Here is a 17,601-nt window from a genome sequence, read left to right on the forward strand (position 1 = left end):
AGGAGGCTTAAGAACTTGGTAAGCATTTCTTTCTATTCTTTAATCTCTGTCAGGTCTGCGCAAAGGGATACACCCAGCAAACCATTTGCTTCCCAAAGTTGAGAAACCAGGAGAGATTCTTGGGAGGAAGATGAATCTAATTCTGCACCCAGCCTTTCTACTTTCTCCTAAAATAAAAAAGCCTGTCTTCTGATGTACAGGAATGCATCCAGTGGTTGGTTCCCTTTAGAGGGACACTGCAACTGCTCATGCATGGTTAATTATGTATGCTGTGTAAGATCTTATAAAGTAAACAACACTTCACAATAATGTTATGTTCCCTCTGACAATTACCCCCACTCCCCCATTCCGCTTACCCTGACTTTGGGTGCAGCAGCTCTGAACTTTACATAAAATAAAGTAAAGGCATTGTCTGAATTTGGAGCAGCAAAAGGATCCTAAAAGAAAGAGAAGAAGTTATCTACATGTGGTATTATTACATAACAGGAAGAACTTTTACATAAACACCACAATGCTTATGGCTAGAAGGAGGGAGAAATACAGGAGACAGTTGAAACAAAACGAGCCCACATGAGCTTTCCACTGGCTCCAAATGGACAAATGCTGAATGACTGAAATACACTTTATAAATAAGAATTCCAGCAAGTTATACTCATTTCCCATACTAAATCCGATCCCCCCATCCCTTACTTAACTCATGATAAAAGTGTCTACTTTTAACAAAGGGAACATAAGAAAACATTAAAGAACATTTACATATAGCTACTGCAAGGACGATAGAGAGGATCTCAAAGCTTATGTATGTTTCTCATCCTGAATCCTCCAATTGTAGACAATAACTCTGTAGGGCAGTTTCAGACAGTTTAGAGCAGAGCTTTTAAGCAACTCAGCCTGTCTCTGCCATCAACCGTTACTCCTATGTAAACTCCTTGAAGATCCCAAGCAGGTCAGGACCCCCCTCCCCTCCACAGATCTCAACTCTGTGAGTGCTCTTAGGTCTGTCCACTCTGCTTTGCAGGAGCTGCTCTAAGCCCAGCCTCTTTTGCTCCAGGCTGTGCTGTTCCACCTTTCCCCATTTTCTAAATCTATCGCTGCTGCTAGAAGTGGCTCCCTTCTACTTTCTTGGTTGCCATCCCCGAGCTCCAGCTCATGCTCCTAAAACCTAACATTTTCCCATGGGTACCTCACAACACTCCTGCTTTTGGATGAGACTGCCAAAGAACAATGGTTAAAGCTGTTCAAGTATTGCAGTATCCCATACATCAGCAACGTGTCCATGTTCAGCAAGACTGTTAATAAATCTGTCACATCCCTTGTGGCCCAGAGGCCATGTGCAGTTCCCCAGCAGCCCATCTGAGGACCCAAAGCTTCTTCCCAATATGTGAGGGGCTTAAGGCACCCATTTCCTCCTTCCAAGCCCAAGCTTGAAATGAAAAATGCCAAATGAAAAATGACGTAAACACTTCAGCCATCTGCCCTCCAGTGACATCACAGTATCACTGATGCCGTCCATTTGTGACATCACAGTGTCACCGTCACTGAAAAGTCTCTAATGAGGAGAGGTGGTGATGCCTATTCAGGCGTAGGTGCTGAAGGAGACTGGGGAATCACAAACACATGCTGAGTAGAAACTGGGTGCAAACCCTTTTCCTAGAACAGGGATATCTGGTGAAGAAGAGCGGTCAGAATTAACACCTGTCCTCGGAAGCACAAGCTACTGGGGCTGTAGAAGCTAGGGTGCAGCGAACAGATGAGAGCAAAACTGGCTGCAGGACTTTGCCCTACAAAGCTCTGCGAAGAAGTATTTGTCCTTTTCTTGGATTTTCTAAATCCATTTTTCTATCTGTTTGCCACTGAATGTGCATCCTACGAATAGGTGAAGGGAGTCTGGGTGAACGGAGAACACCAAAGGCTAATACTTATTTCATAAGTCATCCAACCGAAAATGCACCCCTTGGCCAAAAAAGGTTGCCCGTCCTTACATCACAAATAAGACGTTATTGAGGACATTTCTGCAGATGATTCTCATTCAACACTATTTAGTATAAACTAATTAATAACATACCCACCCTTTTAATTAGCTGATTTGTGAGGTTCTGTAGTGTATTCACAGTATATGTTTTCATAAGATGCACCACTTTGGAAACGCACTGATTACACTTTGCCAAATATACAACATAGTCCCTAAAATTTGGCTGAAAAAGAAGAAAAGTGTGTTAAACAAGAATGACAAATAAAAAAGTTAAGCAACTATGGGGAAATAATGGATTCCATGCTTCAAACTGAATGAGTAGAAACAATCAAAGTTTCCTCTGCACCAAATTAGAAGCAAGCATTTTAAGAATGTTAAGAAACTTCAGTAATTTATCAGTAAATTAAAGCAAGTGTTTTTCTGTCTCAAAAGAAGTGAAATGGGGAATGATATGAAGGACGATTACAGGTAGTCCTCGTTTAACAATCACTTGTTCAGTGACAGTTCAAAGTTATGACAGTGCTGAACGAGTGGTACTTACATCTGGTCCTTGAAGCTCTGGCCATCCCAGCGCCCCCACAGCCACATGATCGCAATCCGGGTGCTCAGCGACCGGCTCACACTTACAATGGTTACAGCATCCCACGGTCACATGGTCACCATTTGTGACCTTGCAAACCACCTGGGACTCCCTTAATGACCTGTGATCCTTGCTTAACAACAGCAATGGGGAATGCCAGGATTGCTGCCGCTAAGTGATGCGGTCATGGGACATTGCACTTTACGGCTGCATCACTTAGCAATAGATTGTTGTTCGAATAAGTTAATCAACACACAATAAAAAAACTGGCATCAGATGAAGACTAACTGTGTAATTTGAATGCTCTCATTTTAGCAGATGCATTTTTTAAAATTCTAATTACCTCACATGCAAAAGAAAGGTTTTGGTTCCCAAGCCTCTGCAGAAAATCATCCACACATTTCTTAGTTTCTACTGCAATGTAAGGTAGAAACATCACAGAATTCTAGCTGGCAGAAAATACCAATCATTTAACTCAACCTGGTAGTGTAAACCAAGGTCATCCACTTCCTGTCACCAATCCAACTTTTACTAGATCTTAGGGCTGCTTCAGAGCATGCAGGGGCATGCACACAGCACCCATCTGAAAGTCCTTACAGCACTGTGTCTTTTCCTGGTATTGCATGCCTCCCCTCCTCAGCTGCTATGTGATCCTAAGAAATGCTATGTTTGGCTTGAGAAGCTGCAGACAGGTCCAACCAGCAGAGAATACGTGGAACTATTACTTCCTATGATCTGGATGCAAAGCTTGATTAATGCTGCCTAGAGTTCATTATTTATTTATTATTCAAATTTCTATCACTGCCCAGATGAGTGCTGTGTACATGCCCCTGCATGCTCTGAAGCAACCCTAAGATCTGCCCATCTCACCGCCCATCTCCCCGCAAAAAGGGGGACTCTTTTATACTGTGTTTCAAAGCCAGGGCCCAAATTTGCTTTGAAGCAGGCATGGACCATGGCTGCTGGTGCCTCCTTAAAGTCACTTGCTTAAAAAAAAACAAAAAACCCCCCCTGAGAATAGAGAATAGCTTTAAAATGTGTACAGAGAATCTAACGATAGCTTACATCACATTATGGGCCCTGCAGGATCTCTGGGGAATAAGACCTGAATCATCCTACTCTGTATTTTGTAGCTACTCCTACATGTGAGCCACAAGATTAGCCATAACATACTTTGAAAAGCAAAATGAACTATGAATTTACTGTTTTTGAATACAGGAATGTGATTTCTTTGGTAAGGAGCACTGTGCACAATTCATATATATCTGGATACAAAAGATTTAGATGCTCTTTAGAACACAAGTGGGAAATAAATCATGTTCAGCAAAGGGCTCCAAATAATTCATCAAGACACTGAGAAGAAAAGATCGCCATATTTGCTACAGCCCTAAGTAGTGAGAAACAGGAGAAGAGCATAATCTTTGGCATGGAAAGCACACATTCATTATATTGCTCTGTCCCCCAGACAGAAATCAATAAAATACATAGTTATGTACTTTAAAGTAGTGTGAAGGGGGGGCGGAATGAATAATACTTACATGGGATGAAACATATGCAATGCAGTCATCAAGTTTGGTCAACATTGGGATGAAACTATCACTGTTAACAGACAGTGTAGGTGAATTCAATTTCTTGTGGGGGCAAAACAAACAAAATACAGAAGTCAATAGAAATGCACAACAAAAAAAATCTCCATTTAGTGCTATTATTACGCAATATGGTTTCCAGCTCTTTAAAAAGTAGTAAGTGACTTTAACAACAGTATCTCATTATTTTGCACCAATTTTTTATACTTTCAAAATTCTTTGGAACGACTATCTTTTTAATCTCACTTTTTCACCCTTCATTGACATAACAGAATTGGGAACATCAATCCACAGCCCTTAAATGGGCTCAGAGAGAATCCTATCAGATATCTACAGCAGGGCTTCCACAAGAGTCAAACTAGGATGCTCAGACTAGGACAGGGGAAGGACAAGTGACCAGTGGCTTGGGGTGAAGACCTCTCCAGGGCACAGTCCTTAACTGTCCTGTCCAGTCACAATCATATTTGGCTTTTCAAAAAACCAATGTCATACTCTTGCACAGAATACTAGCAGCCAAGCAGCTTTTCAGAGAGATGGAGGTTTAATAAAGATAATCAATGCAGAGTGAAGATGTTGCCTGATCAGGTAATGAAATGTCTGCAAGAAAACAGCCAAGCTCAGAGAGCACCAAGGACTCCACAGTTCCACCCTGAGCTACAGATCTTCTATTGGCATAATCAATGCAGAAAATATAAATTGTATAATCCAGATGAGGACACAACAAAACCCTGAGAAATAAAACATTTGACATCACACAGAACATAATAGCGCAGCTATTGCGCTGCGCAACCGACTGAAACCAACGCCAGACCCCTGGGCCTGGGGTGCGTTTCAGAACCAGAATGATTCCTCAAACCAGCGAGGTCCCCAACATTCCAGCCACAAGAACAGGCAAAGAACACGTTATAACCAGCCATGGAAAGCAAGGGAACCAATCAGAAGAGGGCCTGCACAGACCAAATATAAACACCCAAGAAAATAATCAGATTCAAACCTAAAAAAAAAAAAGCTCTTGCACTATAAAAAAGTGTATTTAAAAACTGACCTGTAAATGTGTTTTATAATGATTTGTCTTTTGCATTTTTGAGTGGTTTGGGGTTTTGTATCTCTTTGACACTTCTTTATATTAAAGCAGTAACATTTTAAAAAAGGAAAATACTTAAAATGATCTACATTTATAAGAAGCTGACAGACATAAGCTTCATTTAAGCTTCTGACTGTTTTACAGATAGTCCTTGCTTAACCATGATAATTGCAACTAGCAACTCTGTTGCTAAGCGACGCTGTTGTAAAGCATGTCACATAACCATGACTTACGATGGCAATTGCTACAGTCCCAGTTGCCACTGTTAGATGAATCCGGCGCAGTCGCAGAGTCCCGCGGTCATGTGATCACCATTTGCGACCTCCTACTGGCTTCCCCATTGACTCTGCTTCTCAGAAGGTGGCAGCAAAAGTCACCAATGGCGATCATGTGACCGCGGGACACTGCGACACCGTAATTGCAAGCCATTCACCAAGCACCCCAATTGTGATCATGTGACCGCAGGAATCCTGCAGCAGTCGCAACTATGAGGAGCCATTGTACGTCCCCCTCATTTGGCACCGCCGTAACTTCGAATGGCCGCTGAACGAGTGGTCCTTCAATGAGGACTACCTGTATACACTCCTCCTTGTATGCTCTGCTGTGTTGTGCTTAATACACCATTTTAATACATCTTAGAGGTTTCCTCCTTTGTTGTCTTTAAAGATGAGATTAAAACCTTCGTAACAGCACAATCTTATGAATGTTTACTTGGAACAAGGTTTTAATGAGTTCTGTGTATATACTGTATCTGAGATGTCAATCTTAAAACAATAATTATTAAATGAGAATATCTAGCTTTTAAGATTCATTATACACTTTTAGAAAGAATTTAAAATGCAGGGGGAGTGGGGCTTGTTGGAGATGGCGGGAGGGTAAACAACAATACCTACTGTATTAATATTTTCCAGTTCGATGAAATAGGACAGTTTCTGATGGATATTTTCTGCCAGATCCACAAGTTCCGACTATTTAACAAGAAATGAAATAATTATTAGCAGGTATTTAAAAGCATGTTAACACATACAACATGGAGTCCTTAGCTGCCTCTTAAAAATCATAGCAGATTTATAGGTTATTCGATTTGTATTAGCATTTTAGCGTATTTCCTAACATCTCACTTGGATATAAAATTGGTATGGCAGTGTTACGCAGAGGGGAATAATACTATTGTAACAAACTCAGTTAATCAATTATTTCTTAATTCATGATTAAGACATAGGCAGCAAGCTGTACTCCAGTGGGAGCCAGTTTGGTGTCATGGTTAAGATGCTGAGCTAGAAACCAGAGAGGGTGAGTTCCAGGCTTCCCTTAAGCATGAAAGCCAGCTGGGTGACTTTGGGCCAGGCACTCTCTCTCAGCCCAACCCACCTCACAGGGTTGTTGTGGTGGGGAAAACAGAAGGCAGAAATATTAGGTAGGTTTGCTGCCTTAGTTACAGTCAGGACCAGAAATATTGGAACAAGGGTAACTGTTTTGGCATTTGGCCTCTGTATACCACCACTTTCAAGTTGAAAGGAAACACACCCAGATGGGAGCGAAGTCAGGACTTTCAGCTGTCATTCAAGGGGTTTGACAGAAGTGGGGCACTAACCATTCAGGAAGTACAGCCAGCCAATGGCATACACCCACCCCCATCATTGGTGGCTCATAAGTAATGGAACAAATGGCTAACAAGCAGCTGCATGGCCAGATGTGGCCTGTTTCCTGGGTACCCCATGACCAATCAAGCAGATAAAAGGCCTGGAGATGGTTCTGAGTGTTACATTTGCATTTGGTAGCTGTTCACTGGAACTCTCGACATGAAGTCCAAAGAGGCGTCCATGCGAGTGAAGGAGGCCATCATTAGGTTGAGAGAACAAAATAAACCCACCTGAGAGAGAGCAAAAACATTGGGAGTGGCCAATACAACCGTTTGGAACATCCTGAAAAAGAAGGCATTAACTGGCAAGCTCAGCAACAGCAAAAGGCCTGGAAGACCACGGAAGACAACTAAAGTGGATGACCACAGAATTCTGCTCATGGTGAAGGGGAACCCTTTCACAACATCTAGCCAGCTCAAGAACGCTCTTGAGGAGGTAGGCATGTCATTGTCAACAGAGTCCCCATTTTGGGAGAGATGGGCGGTGATAGAAATTTGAAAAATCAATGAATGAATTTATTTATTTATTTATTTATCTATCTATCTAATTTATCCCCGCCCATCTCCTCCCGTCAGAGGCCTCTGGGCGGTTTACAACAATTGATTAAAACCATCACAATAATACAAAAAGTAAAATACAATAAAAATACTATAAATAGAAATAAAAAATAAAGAATAAAAAATCCAAGCAGTGAAGCATCTAAAACAGTCCAAGTGTGGGAGGAGTGGTCTATAACAACCATCCCCATGTAGCTCTATTCCCCTCTCCACCCCAAGCGAGGAGGCAGAATGAATGAATAAATCTACCTACCTACCTACCTACCTACCTACCTACTGTCAAGAGATGGCTTTATGAATGTAAATACAGAGGCTTCACAACAAGGTGCAAACCACTGGTAACGCTCAAGAACAGAAAGGCCAGAGTAGAATTTGCCAACAAACACCTAAAAAAGCCTCTCAGTTCTGGAATAAGATTCTTTGGACTGATGAAACCAAGATTAACTTACACCAGAATGATGGGAAGAGAAAAGTATGGAGAAGGAGAGGAACAGCTCATGATCCAAAGCATACCACATCATCTGTCAAACATGGTGGAGGCAATGTTATGGCATGGGCATGTATGGCTGCCAATGGAACAGGGTTACTGGTGTTTATTGATGACCTGACTGCTCATAAAAGCAGCAGGATGAATTCTGAAGTGTATAGGGCTATACTTTCTGCTCAGATTCAGGCAAATGCTGACAAACTGATAGGACACTGCTTCATATTGCAGATGGATAAGGACCCAAAATATACAGCAAAAGCTACCCAAGAGTTTTTCAAGGCAAAGAAGTGGGATGTTCTTCAATGGCCACATCAGTCACCTGATCTCAACCCAACAGATAATGCTGTTCACTTACTGAAAAGACTGAAGGCAGAAAGACCCACAAACAAGCAGCAGCTGAAGGCAGCTGCAGTAAAGGCCTGGCAAAGCATCTCGAGGGAGGAAACGCAGCATTTGGTCATGTCCATGGGTTCCAGACTTCAGGCAGTCGTTGACTGCAAAGGATTTTCATCCAGGTATTAAAGGCGATCCTTATGTTTGTAATGATGTTGGTTTGTTCCATTACTTATGAGCCACCAACAATGGGGGTGTGTGTATGCCACTGGCTGTACTTCCTGAATGGTTAGTGCCCCACTTTTGTCAAACCCCTTGAGTGACAGCTGAAAGACCTGACTTCGCTCCCATCTGGATGTGTTTCCTTGCAGTTTCAATGTGGTAGTGTACAGAGGCCAAATGCCAAAACAGTTATCCTTGTTCCAATATTTCTGATCCTGACTGTACATATAAAAAGACAAGATAAAAATATAATAAACAAGAACAACAGTTCTTCTAACTTATTATCCACACTTGTAAGACATTTGCCTCATAGTTGCAGACCGCTATCTATGTAACAGTTTGTTAGAAATATCTGTGGTAACAAGACATCAGAGAAAAAACAATCTAATCAAATTATATGAGGTCTAAGAAATGTGATGCTGGATTCTGAAACATCAGCTCAAGCATTTGTGGCCCTGGGACTTGGGAAGTCAAAGGTTATCTTTTCCCATTCAACTCTGAAGTTACCTGCTCTTTTAACAGCTGTTCACAGGCTTCATGCAGGGTTCCTGTTTTGGTTGAGACAAAGATATATTGCTCCTGTAATGATTTAAGGTGCTGAAGAGCACAATTCACATCATTTAGTATAGCATCACATTGCTCTTCAAATCCAGAATAAGCCGTCCTGGCCAGTCTGGAGAAACAGAAGCATACACACAATACGTTTAGCTGTTTGTAGCAATGGAAGAATCAATAGAACAATATAGAAATTTTGGATAATTATCTAAGTAGCTCTGTTGTATAGCTACTGTATACAGTATAACATATGGTAATTCTGTGTATGCCACGATTCATAGCACGTTAGAGGCATGAGGACAGGTGGAAAGGGAGACAGTAAAAAGGAAAGAAGTTCATTGAAAATTCAATACAATTTGAAATTTAAAAACCATAGATAATTTTTATGCCACGCACAAGAGTCTGCGGTTAATCCGCACAGATCCACAAAGGGGAAGGGCAAGACGTACTATCAATAAAATTGTTTGATCCTTAAAACGATCAAATACCTGTTCTGGTATTTTCCATGCAGATACACAACTTACACAGTTGTCACCTATTATTTAATTCTTCTTTTCTATACTATTTTCCCTTCAATATGTTTTCCCAGTTCGAAAGGAAGAGTTTATATTCCAAACACATCAAACTGTAATGAAAGGTATTTCTTATAGGAAAAAGTATTTTTGATCCTTTGGGCTTTGCATGGGAAGTCTCTAAATGTTACTTTGACTGAGAAGCTAGTTGGGGCACTGTAAAAGAAACAATTTAAAACACTCTTGAAGAAGCCTACCACAGACCCTCAAGGTAACAACTGCCACCCAAACAAAGACATCCCCTTTTTAGGCCCTGTTTACATTGCTATTCAAATTACAATTAAGGGAAAATATATAAATATACACACACATATACATATACATGTACATACATACGTACCGGTACTTGGTCTCTTCATCTTGATCCATCTGTGCACGAAGTTGATCAAACCACGAGAAGAACTAGAACAACAACAGGACAAAGCTAATGATTTATCAAAACAATGATGCCATATAGAGAAAAATAACTTAACTTCACTGAATATTTCTAAAAGTTTAAAGGTGAAGTACTACACATTAGTGTCCTTATCAAAAATCACCCATAACTCAGGAGTAGACAACATCATACTCTTTATTGTTTGCTATTGTTCTAAAAATGTCGTTAAAGAAGTATTTTAGGAGAGGATTTATCAAATGTCAACCTAAAGAGGACTGCATACTGAACAATTACTATTTCCATAAATCTGTTGATTTTTCCCCTCAAATCCCAGCATACATTTTTCCTCCCATTTTCACCCAAGCCAATGAGACTGAAATTTACTACTTGAATTTCAACCCAATGTAACTTGAAGGCCCACTCTGGAGCTCTGATGGCAAATCAAGGCGGCTTTAGATGCATCAAATCTAAGATCATCTGACTCCCCAAAATGACCCAACTGAAGAAACGGGGGGCAAACATGCCAGCCATCCAGGAACTGGTTATTTCAGTCCCAATTTAATCTGTTTTAGGAATGCTCCATTAGGAGTTAGAGCTGTGCAGTGATGTGAATTTGAAAGGGAAAAGGTAACATGCTTGTTGCAGCTGTCTGCACCTCCTTAAGTCAAAAGCATCCAAATCACCTTTTCCTTTTGAAACTGAATCTCTGCACAGCCCAGTTGGTAGCTTTTTGTATCATCCTGGAATCAGAGAGAGCTTGCTGTTTCTTTTTCTTTTCTTTTTTACCTGCTGCGCTGTTTCAATTCTTTCACTTTCCATACCAAAAGAGGAGAATCCTTTCAAGAGAATGTTCTCTGTGGATTCTGGCAATGTGGCTGTCAGTGTCACTGTTAATGATGGTTGGACAAGACTGCTTAGATCTTCTATGGGTAGCTGTTTAAAGGAAAGAAATTAGAATTATTAATCAATTAAACTGATTTTCAAATCTCAAGAAACTTGTCTCATTCTTACTTATTTCCTCAGATATACCGGAATGGCAAAAAGTAATGTTGTCTCAAAACAAGATAGATGTCACAATTGTTTATTAATAACATACAAAACTTTTCACTTAAAAACCCAAGCATCTGAAACAGATATAGCTACGATCTGAAAAAGTGCCAGAGTATGAAGGCATGAAATATAGATTACTTCTAACTCTCATTTAAAAGGATTTAAAAAATGGCAAAGATGCAAATCAAAATAAAAATCAACATATGAAAGAGTTAAGAAGGTTCCCGCAGTACTATTTTGGAGTACTATTTTATTATTAATAAAATAATAAAAGTTCAGAGGCAGAAACTGCTGAAAATCATATTTTGGATTCAGGAAACCAGATCAATTAGACAACATTTCAAAGTTTGGATTAATATTTAAGGCCTATTACCCTAACAGGAGGGAGCATCTCTCTTAGTACCCATGGGTAGGCTATAAATATTTTTAGCAAATAAAATCTTCAGAATTATTATTAATTAAGATTATTAGATCCTCCTCAGTGTACTCTGACTGGGGAAAACATGATATGAGGAGATATGAGAGATCACTCTCTCTATTGTAGTGCCCTGACTTGGTTAGATATTATCTGCTTTTTGGTGCCAAGTGAAGACCTAGCTTTTTGGTCTTGGATTTGGGATTAAATTGACACCATAATTTTGCCTTTTGTCCCTTTAGTGCCTCCCTGTCAGTGTCATTGTGTATTAAATTAATCCATTATTTTACTTGACTTTACTATTTATCTTGTTTTTATGGACTCAAGATCCTTTAAATAGTGGGTGGGCTATAAATATTTTAAATTAAAAAGCAATCTGTTTTACCATTTTCCAAGTGAGGGCCTGGATGGAAAGACAGGACTTCCATTAAGTGCCTAAATTAATAGCCTGTGTCTGTTGAGTAGGGGGGTGGGAAGAAATCTTCCCAAGAGAGGTGTCATAAGATCATGCCACCTTTATTTGTATATTGCTTTTGTGTATAGATTACAAAACAATTCACACAAAATTAAAAATGCTTATTTACAGCACTTCCTGATTAATGAAGAACTGTCATAACTTATCCTTTTGGACAACCAGGAAATCATTTATTCATTCAATTTCCATCCTGCTGAAGCCCATAAGACTTCTGGCAGTTGACAATATTATACAGCTAAACAATCTCTGGTCAGTAAATAATAAAATATCTGAGCAAAGAACTTAAACACACATACATACAACATAATATTTAAATGTGACTTGATTTAAATGTGTAAGGGAGAGTCACACCCTAATAAACATCTCTCAAGAGCACAATCCTTGAGTAGCAATAAGAGTCACATGGTCTAAGATCCAAACTGTAATATTTAACTGCAAATAACATTCAAATCATGATAAAAAGCCAAGCCACATAATTTTATGCATGTAATCTTGAAAACTAATGTAACTAAGCAATATTGTAACTAATATTGATAGAATTTTCACTTTTCTTTCCCTAGCTTCAGTACATTAAGCTTTCTAAACAACAGAATGTTAATAATCTCTAATATTATATAAACATCACTGTATTGAAACAATGCAATATATAGTTTTATTGCAATATATATGGTTTTATTGTAAACCTCCCAGAGTTGCTTCATGCGAGATGGGCGGTGACAAAATTTGAAATATAAATATAAATAAATAAATAAAATATCAAGATTTGTGACCATATAACAAGGAAAAAAAATCATTATAAAAAGCCTTTTCATTATCCCCTTCAAACACGCCTTCACACTAACGTTCAAGGGCTTCGCTGCCTCAGTCTTGCCCACAGTACTTCCCGAGGACCCCAAACCCTTCCTCGAGGTCCCCTTTCCTCCTGGTGCAAAGAGCAAGTTATTGTAACGGCAAGCTCGCCCTTCTCACAAGGATCCCGGCGCTGATTTCCTACGTCCTCCATTGCTGACTATCCAGACCAGAAGCAGATGCAAACCGAGACAAGCATCTCTATTTTCCCCGAGCAGAAACCGATGCAGCGTCGTTCTTTGCGCCAGGAAGGGAAACCTGGGTTCCTCGCGAAGTTCATTCAACCTCCTCGTTTCCCTCAAGGAGACCCGTGGAGAATAACGTGAGAACCCCGCCAGGACGGTTTCAGGGGGCTCCCGCGGTCGGCGCCGGCCTACCTCCGGTGGAATGGGCAGCCCTGGCGAGGCCCCGCGCAACTCCAGCACCGAGTCCTGCTGCCGCTCACTGAGAGGCGCCAGGGGCCGCACGGGACGCTCCCACCAGCCCAGGCGCTCCGCCGCCGCCATTCTCCGTGTCGGGACCCAGAGGTGCCGACGAGGCGGAAGGACAGCCCGACTTGGCCTCGGAAGCGGAAACACAGAGACGTCCGCCGAGAGGAATGCCACTTCCGGTGCGGGTCTGGAAGCAGATGGCGAGCGGGCCGTAGACTTGCGAATGTGTAGCGTGACCTATGGAACGGGACCTCAAGTCTGCTCTGCGTTTATTTGCATCCCATCCAGTCCACGTTGAACGACTGGCGAACCAGCCGAAGGAGACGCGAAGAGTCCCGCTGAGTTCAGAGCGTTGTTTCTCGCACCCCCATAATGTCCGTGGGGTCCCCAGAGCACCCCAACACTGTTGTTCCCTTCAGTTGGCATTTGGAGGAGGGTGCCCCAAAATCAGGGAGCAATGAGTCTCAAGGCTAATAGCTTGCTTGCTATCTCTCCTTCTCCCTCCCTCCTCCTTTCCTTCCTTAAAACAGAGGAAACAGTTTCAAGGCCAATAGGTTTATTTGTTTACTTGCCTATTTTTAAAAAACAGGAAAGAATGCATCTCAAGGCTAATAGCGTTTATTTGTTTACTTATTTTTTAAAAAGAGGAAACAATTGAGTCTCAAGCCAAGGTTAATCGCATTTATTTATTTATTAAAAACAGGAAACAGTTTCAAGACCAACAGCATTTGTTTACTTATTTTAAAAAAAACACGAAAGAATGAATCTCAAGACTAATAGTGTTTACTTAGCTGAAGAACCTAGCTAAGCATTCTTAGCATTCTATGTTACAAAGGAAATTGTCATTAGATATTAATTACATTAATATCTAAATATTAATGCGATTAATACATATATTTCCATATAGTAAAATATTTTATATTTGATAAATATTTTAAAAAAGCAAACAAGAAAAAAGCAATATCATATTGATCCACCCCATACTTAGACTGTATTGAAAGAACAAGCCAAAAGAAAGTGAGAAAAATAAAACGTTAAAACTAAAAATACAGCAATGAAATAAAAAAATAAAAAATGTAAGTCCTGACTAATGGTAGTCAAACATTATGGAACATATCACCATTATTACTCTACACAAATAAATACACATTAGGTGAATTCCTATTGCTAATATTATATGAATAAATGAGGCAGGAAAAGAAAGAAATGTTTAATGAAGGGAGTAATTTTTAATAAGGGCTAATTTAGAGAAGAAAGGAAGGGGGAAAATGGAAAAGCACACCTATGGAAGGAACCACCATTTTCAATCATCCTAGAGTTGTACTTACAGAATAACAGAATTTGAATTAAGCCTTGAATAAGCTGAAGTGAGGAAAGCATGCTCAGAATTAAAAAAAAAAAAAAGCTTTTTTAGATGTGTTCAAAATAAAAGGAAAACAAAAGAATCAGTGTACTACTGTAGCTACTCAATAAAAACAGCCAAACTCTAATATGCTAGAATCTAGAAATAAGACTGGATGCACTCAGCCTTGAGAAACAATGGCTGAGGGTTGAGACGATAACATACTTTGGACATCTGGAAGGATGACCCGTAGAAGACCACTGAGAAGTATTCCAGGCTACTTCCCAACAGAGCAGATCCAACAGGGACCTGAGCCACGATGGCTCTGCTTCAGTGATTACATCCAAGTGGAGTAGACAGCCACCTATCTGAAATGGTTAAATTTGGATTCCCGCACTGGGTAGTGGGTTGGACTTGATGGCATAAATAACCCCTTTTGTGTTTAAAAACTTATGTCAGACTGTACACAGAAATGGATTCAAAGGGCAGAAAACTCTATTCTCTGAAGTATGAGTTTATGCATAGCACCAATCAGGCATAACTGTAACAACTTTTCCTAGGCTAGAATGGCTGCCTCTGCTACTAAATGTCTTTATAAGTGGAAAAAGAGCAGAAAAAACTCTCAGCCACTTAATAACATTTAAAAAGTGCATCTCCTCCTGTTCCTATTCCTGATTTTTTCTGGGAAAGAGACTTGAGTTGAATCTTGTTCCAGAACAGCAAAATTCCTAAACTCGCTTCCACAGGTACCCAATAATTCATTCTTTTTTATTCCTAATTCTGGGTTGTCCTTCCACACAAGAATTTTCCGGAGGCAAAAACCCCAGATACATTCCAAATAAAATTCTTCCTTTATTAGAATAGAATTCATACCATAAACCTCATTAACAGTGGCTTCATGATTCACAATGGATAGTTGATACATATATTTAATTACAACATAGAATTCATTTATGGAATTTGATGCTATAAGATGTGACCAAGTGAAAAGATAAGATCAAATCATGGAGGATAAGTTGATCTGTAGCTCTTAGTCACAATGGCTATATGGAATCTTCTGAATATAGACATGGATACCAGTTGCTAGGAAGGCACAGTGAAAAAGAACTATTTTCTTCATGCTTTTCTTGTGGAAAGGATGTTGAACCGAGTGGTGAACCATCCTTCAGGACTTCTGCAAAATATGCAGTGATGGCAGCTCTCTGCCACCCTACTTAGTACCAGCAGAGGAGAGGAAGCAGAGTGGCAGGTAAAGACCATGCACCACCAATAGTTGAATCATCCAATCAGATGAATCCCATCCCATCCAATCAATCAATGATTTAAATCTGAATTTGAATGATTGATGATTCAAATCTCATCCTGTCTCCATAGCTAGAGCAAAGTTGATAGAACTCTGATCTAGTCCAACAGAGTTAATATCCTTTTATGATTTTCTTCAGCTTTCATTGAAAAAGCTCCACATTAGGCTGGCTGCTAATTCTGGTCCTAAGCACCATATATCTCTGTCTTGTGTTTACTGGAAAGGAAGAGGTCTTTGTTTTAAGATGACCCACCCACAGAAAAAGATGATGAGACAGAAAAAGCTAGTAGTGATTTGCAAGACCCAGGTTTTCCACTTTGTCTGCTTCTATTCCATTACTTGGACTTTTTCATGAGGTAGAAAATGGTGGCTGCTATCCCTCCGTCTTCTTCTCTATGGAAGCCCCAGTCCTCTGCATGAAAATGGTCGGCCAATTTGGGGTATCTTCTGCCAAGCCTAAATACTTCATTCTGAAGGTGCATAAGGCATCTTTCTATGCCAAGCAAGTTCCTCACTGCCAACATAGTTACTGCAGATGTGGATAACTCTGAATATTATATACTATGTCAGTTTAACTTGGAGGGGCAGGGGTCATCTTGGCTGTTTACACATTACCTTTTAAATATTTTTTGTTGTGTTTGAACAGGATTACTGCTAAACCACTAAATCACCCATCCAAATGATTTACTGGACTGAGTTAAGAGAGATGCCCACTCAGTACTAAAAATCTGAGGTTGCCTTATTGAATTGAGTTGGTATCTCTATTCTGTCCCTAAAACAACAATTTGGACAGCATATTTACACTGTGGCTGAAACCCTAACTTCTTTCTTTGTCTCCCCTCAAATCTTTTATTGATGTTGGGGATGATTAATAATAAGGAATATGCTTACCATCTCAGCTTATAACTCATACCTGGGTTGTGCTCTCCAGCAAAACCCAGGAGACCAAGTGGCCCACAGCTGAATTCTTTTATTACTACAATCCATGAAAAAGCTGGTTTTGATGGATGTGACACACTGCTTCGGCTCTGAGGCCTGCAATAGGTAGTCTCACCTAGACTTCCAGAAGTGATGAGCCAGAATTTAGCCATTTTGTACTTTTCAGCAATATTAATACTTTGTATGACCTTCCCCACCTCTTTGAGAAAAGCATGCCCAGTAACAGGCATAGGAAGTTAACAATGCAAACCACCTACCAAGCTAAAGTGATAAATTAGAGTCATAAAGCTATTTTGTTGTTCTGGCGTCTGAGTAAAGTAACCCTGACAAGTGGAGATGAAAAATAACAGACCTGACTGATTTCAGTTTGCTTTTTGATGCCTATGTGATATATACCAGATCTGAGAAATGCTTGTAGGGAGATGTCAGCTTGTTTTGATAACCTCTAAGACCACATGATGCTTGCTTGAGACCACAGGTATAAAAGCTGTTGGGATTTGATCAGGGTTGTACGTGCTTTGAAGAATAATCCCCAGGTGCCCTGTTCTAACTTGTTCTAACTCCACCCTTGGTGTGTGATTCAGTCAGCTGTAGCACGCCAGGCACAAATCCAGCGTTTCTGGGACAACAGAAGGAAACAACATGAAGCTTGCTGGAGATCAGGCTGATGTATTTGGAGACTTCTTCTGGAATCTTTGATGCTTCGGGCCAAGTTTCAGCTCAAATACAGCACTCAACCAATGTAATAATATTGATTCAAATATGTTTTCTTAGAAAAGCACATTTATCTCCACTGAAGAAACAATATTACAGTAATGTTTTCTTCTTTC

General features: G+C 40.1%; 1 protein-coding gene across 3 annotated transcripts in view; it reads right to left on the bottom strand.

Moving 5' to 3' along the window:
• The window catches only part of COG3 (component of oligomeric golgi complex 3), a 52,841-nt gene extending 39,534 nt beyond the window's left edge, over positions 1-13,307 (bottom strand). Inside the window, exons 1-8 of one of the 3 annotated variants that reach the window (XM_063304609.1) lie at positions 13,134-13,307; positions 10,754-10,900; positions 9,932-9,993; positions 8,972-9,137; positions 6,116-6,190; positions 4,091-4,183; positions 2,070-2,195; positions 357-437 (exon numbers count right to left, since the gene is read on the bottom strand). In XM_063304609.1, coding sequence (XP_063160679.1) covers positions 357-437; positions 2,070-2,195; positions 4,091-4,183; positions 6,116-6,190; positions 8,972-9,137; positions 9,932-9,993; positions 10,754-10,900; positions 13,134-13,262 — 879 coding nt within the window. In that variant the 5' untranslated portion in view covers positions 13,263-13,307. Of the gene's footprint in view, positions 1-356; positions 438-2,069; positions 2,196-4,090; positions 4,184-6,115; positions 6,191-8,971; positions 9,138-9,931; positions 9,994-10,753; positions 10,901-13,133 lie in introns of those variants that run through there. The other 2 variants (XM_063304610.1, XM_063304611.1) reach the window with 2 other exon arrangements.
• Positions 13,308-17,601: the final 4,294 nt, after the last annotated feature.

Source organism: Candoia aspera, chromosome 5 (assembly GCF_035149785.1).
Source record: "Candoia aspera isolate rCanAsp1 chromosome 5, rCanAsp1.hap2, whole genome shotgun sequence".
Taxonomy (NCBI): domain Eukaryota; kingdom Metazoa; phylum Chordata; class Lepidosauria; order Squamata; family Boidae; genus Candoia; species Candoia aspera.